This window comes from Haliotis rufescens, unplaced genomic scaffold (assembly GCF_023055435.1).
Source record: "Haliotis rufescens isolate VD_foot unplaced genomic scaffold, xgHalRufe1.0.p SCAF_17, whole genome shotgun sequence".
Classification (NCBI taxonomy): Eukaryota; Metazoa; Mollusca; class Gastropoda; order Lepetellida; family Haliotidae; genus Haliotis; species Haliotis rufescens.
The window spans coordinates 10,703,393-10,708,475 of record NW_025963857.1 but is presented as its reverse complement, the minus strand read 5'-3'; the positions used below and the strand labels follow the sequence as shown (position 1 = coordinate 10,708,475).

The 5,083-nt window shown below is 41.7% G+C and overlaps 1 protein-coding gene across 1 annotated transcript; it reads left to right on the top strand.

Annotated features, from left to right (window-relative positions):
- Positions 1–653: 653 nt before the first annotated feature.
- On the top strand, positions 654–4,058 carry LOC124122351 (mediator of RNA polymerase II transcription subunit 15-like). Its single transcript, XM_046485428.2, has 2 exons — positions 654–792; positions 1,933–4,058. Exon 2 carries the CDS (start codon positions 1,934–1,936, stop codon positions 3,560–3,562), a length of 1,629 nt encoding a protein of 542 aa, XP_046341384.2. The 5' UTR covers positions 654–792; position 1,933; the 3' UTR covers positions 3,563–4,058.
- Positions 4,059–5,083: the final 1,025 nt, after the last annotated feature.

Here is a 5,083-nt window from a genome sequence, read left to right as displayed (position 1 = left end):
AAAGGATAATTGTAAACATTCTATACACATCTCAGTTGTAATGTCTGCTCCAACTGAAACAATTTCTCGATGAGTCCTAGTGTTTATTAGTTGTATAGTCCAATAATAATGGTGTCTTAAATATATATTTATATCTCACTTCCTACGTGAGTCTGATAATCTTCTAGCCTTTAGCAGTGACACGTTTTAATCGAAACGGAAACTGTCTTTAACGTTAATGCATATATTGGATGACAACCATTGATGATATATTGTTTCTATAACATGAAGTTTAAGATGGCCCAAACTGATCATACTGATGCTGTCTTTATGAACTTGAGAAAATGCAGGTTAGACTTTTCATTTAGTCATCAGAAACAATATATGCATTGCTATCAATATTAGGTAAAATAATTTAATTTTAGAATTAATTTTTCGATGTCCCCGTATAAATGACCACATGTCATCTATACCTTCCGGGTATCCCTTTCAATTAACCAGGAAGACCCATTCAATCACTGACGTCACTTGCCTAAGAGGCGTCAATGCGTCAATAATACCCGCCTCCAGTCATGCGCATACGTATATTATTATATCCTCATCACCATATACCATCCCTATAATGACTATTGACACATTTATAGTAATCAATCACCGTGAAGTACGTATGTAATTGATTATAGATGCAGATTTAATTTATGACACATACAGTACCTACAGGAGAGGTATAAGACAGGGCGAATCACTCTCTCCGTATCCGTCAATACAACTGCACGATACTAAACACGGACTTGTGGATGTACATTGAATAAGGTACGTTAATTTCTCTTCTATTTTGGTATTTCTATTTGTGGTTTTATTTATCAATGCGCAAGACTATAAGTCAGTTTCGTCCAGTTTGCTCAGCTGATATTTTCGTCTTGACTAACTTTGGTCATAGGATACTTGGGCGATCTAATGCAATACGATGAGACTATTGCTTCTCGATAACATACACATCATTACAAAATGCAATGTGAAATGCAATTCAAACAAAGGAGCGAAGAAACCATAACTCTCAGTTTATTTTCTCATATGTTTGATTTTTAATTTCACATTGAACTACCCTGGCGCTTAGTCAGCACTCAAAGAATACGTCTACATGGCTTTATTCATAAAATAATAATTGGTTGTTAAACTTTTAAACATTCGCACAATACAGAACTGCCGATGGTTATCTTCAATAAATTGGCTGTTTGACAGCACACATTTACAACATTTCAAACATGGACGCGGTCATGTGGTTGCAAATTCATTTCTTATTCACACAACTTACACAAAATTACCCAGCCACAGATTAATTTTTACAAACATTTTGACCACCAATTAACCATCAGGAATAGGTGATGGTTAAATAGACCTAAGCAAATGTAACAATAGTTCTTTCAATTTTCAGTTACATAAAAAACAAACTCGATGTACTTTCTTTTTATATGTATCATTTATTTTGTCGTATAAGCATATACTCTGAGAATGTGATCTGTGAAAACTGCAGCGCTACTGTCATTATCCAACATAAACATACGGTTATCGTAGAGCCAAGATGGCTGTGTGTAACAGGTGCCTGTTTGGCGGCATGAGGTATAAGTGCAAATGAAAACTCTGTCTTATTACTGCATTACAATTATCACTGCCAGGACCGATCTATGAAATGCTCCCTTCAGCCACCTAGTTTAGAGTTATACACTTTTTCAAATCGATACAATGCATAGCATTACTGCGTCAGCAATAACAATAAACGAGTCATCAGCATCACCCATACTTTACCTTTTAAGTCCGTGTATATTTATAATGGTGACGATGACGATAATGATGATAAATGCGATGACGACGGTGATGATAATGATGATCATAATAATAATTCCATGTGATTGGTTATCTATTGATTTTGACGCTTGTTTTTTGGTCTTGCAGAATGGTCCCTTACCATCAGCTGATCTTGCTTGTGGTGTTGTGTTCAGATATCCATGCCCAGTTTGGTCCTCCTATGCCTCTTGGCATGCCTGGGGGCGTGCGTGGCCCGGCAGCACTGGGAATGGGGGGAAGGATGCCAGGAATGGACCCCAGGATGGGTAGAATGTCGATGGGGATGGACCCCAGGTTTCCTGGATCCATGGACAATGCTAGGCTTCGGGGCAGGCCAGCTGGATCTGATCTTAGATTCGGTGCAACACAAACTGGGTTTAATCAGGGGCTTAATGCGCGGCAACCTGGGATTTCTTCAAGCATGCCGGGACAGATGGGCATGGATCCAAGGATGGGTTCAGGACGGATGGGCATGGACCCCAGAATGGCTTCAGGGCGGATGGGCATGGACCCCAGAATGGCTTCAGGGCGGATGGGCATGGGCTCAGGAATGGGTTCATCCCAGATGGTCATGGGACCAGGAATGGCTTCCTCACAGATGGGCGTGGACCCCAGAATGGCTTCAGGGCGGTTGGGGATGGGCCTCGGGATGGGATCATCGCAGATGGGCATGGGCCCCGGAATGGCATCATCACAGATGGGCATGGGCCCCGGAATGGCATCATCACAGATGGGCATGGGCCCCGGAATGGCATCATCACAGATGGGCATGGGCCCCGGAATGGCTCCAGGGCGGATGGGCATGGACCCCAGAATAGGCATGGGTCAAATTCAAATGGATCCTAGGCGACAATTACAACTGGGTGTGGACCCAAGAATGGGTCAAGGACAAGCTTCGATGGATCCAAGAGTAAGAGGCATGAGAGGTCAGATGGACAGTCTTGGTTTCCAGCCAACCTCAGGCAATGCAGGCATACAACAACAGACCTTTGACCTGAACAATCAGCAACAGCGACAGCAATTCATCAACTCGGCCAATGGAAACTCTCAATCTGGAATCAACAGTGGTTCAGGTCAAGCATCAATCAGCAACCAGAACCAGATCGGGTTACAACAACCTCTCAATAACCGCGCAGCATTGCAGGATCTGCGATTTGGAGGAGCCCAACTCCCTGTGGGTCTTCATCCAGCTCTCCAACGAGGTCTTCATCCTGCTCTGCAGCAGGGTCTTCATCCTGCTCTTCAACAGAGAATCCACCCAGCGGTTCTGCAGGGGATGCATCCAGCGTTGCAACAGGCTCTTGGCTCCGGAATAAACCCATCCCTTCAGAGGGCTGGTCAACTGGGCCCTGGATCTGGCTCAATACGCCAAGGTCTTGCCAGTCAAGGAACTGTCTCTAGCTCTAATACTTTAAGTTCCTCAAATCAGGGGACTGGGATTGCAATGCAATCCCATTTTCCAGCACAGCACTCAAACACCGCAGGTATTAACAACGTACAAGGCAACGGTGTTAGTTCCCTACACCAACAGGAACAACTCGTCAACGCCATCCCCTCCAACACATTTCCCGGTCGCCCGGGATTATCGCCTGCAGGAACAATGGGACAGGTTGACCCGTTAGAAGCTCAACTTCGCAATATCCATCCGGGTCATCCAGCTCTACATCCGGGTAACCTTCATCCCATGGCAGTTCCTCCGCACCTTCGTGATCCACGTCGACGGATTCCAATTATCTAAAAGACATTCAACAGTGCTGAAGGTACAGTTGTGGGAATACGCAGCTAGCAAAACGAATGTTGCTGTGAAGTTGTTTCTGACATGGAGATGAAACAACCTAGTGATTAAAGATTTGTCTCATCACGCAGAGGAGATTTGTCAATTCACGCACGAGTATTCCTTCAGGAGCCTATTCTTGGTGTGGTCTGGCTAAATATTTCTCAAAGTGGCGAAAATCTATACTCATTCGCCTGAAAGACGGTGTCATTCCTGCTTCTGGGTTTAAATGTGTCAAGATATTTAGGAATGAAAAACTTCAAACATTTATTGATTACCCTTGATTTATCACCCGTCATTATGTTGAAACAGCGACGTTCAAAATGAAACCTACAAGGTTTCAGGGAGGAACAATATTTAATTTATTTGATGTTACACATGTATTTTCTGAAATCCCAAGTTAATACATCCAACGCTAATTTCACTATATACCATTGAATAAACATATTTATATTACTTATTTTGTGTTCAGATGTACATAAGTGTGAACATGTAGATATATTAAAGATTTAAAATATATTGAGTGTGGTTATGTGTAAGTGAATATACCCGTATTCATCTGCCGATCATAAACGGGGGCGGTCGGGTAGCCTAGTGGTTAAAGCGTTCGCTCATCACGCCACAGACCAGGGTTCGATTCCCGAATGGGTACAATGTGTGAAGCCCATTTCTGGTGTTCCCCACCTGATATTACTGGAATATTGCTAAAAGCGGCGTAAAACCATTCTCACTCTGTCACATCATAAACGGCTTGATCAATGTCATGACTCAATGAACAAAAACATTAATCTGGAATAACGGTATGACATTCAGTGATCGATTCTGGTGATTTAGAAATGAATTTTTAACAACAATATCATAAACTGAATTACATTTCAATCTCAGACATGAAACAACCGCGACACTTTAGATTATCCAGACCGAATCCCATGTTGGTGATTTGGCGGAAACAATAACACATCGGTGGGATTATTCGTATCAATTCAGCTAGTTTTTTGGACAACCCATTGTCTGTAAAACCAATAACAATCTAATACAAAATGAATCACTGTATGATTGGCAGTTTTAATGAAATACTAATCAATATGCCATAATTCTATGACATTAGGCATAAACATCAACTCCGATCAAACAAAGGTATTAATTATAAACAGCCTACACGACGATATATCTCCACTACCATTGCCATACGCGATTACATAAAAAATTAATCGAACCATAACTATATTATTCAATTATCAGGGATTTAACTAGAGGCTCAGAGGCTGATATTCGTCCCCAGGCCAGGACATTTCCCAAAGTGGAATACCAAATTCTCAAGTTAATGTCATATACAGAGCGTTAAATAATTCTTGTATATCATTACCTTTGGTATTCTTATCATTAGATATAGTTTCTTGTGGTACTGATCTTAGCCGTTTAACTACTTGAAGAAGCGACTTGCATTGCACTCACCAAGCAAAGCAACGATTTTTTCTCAGATTG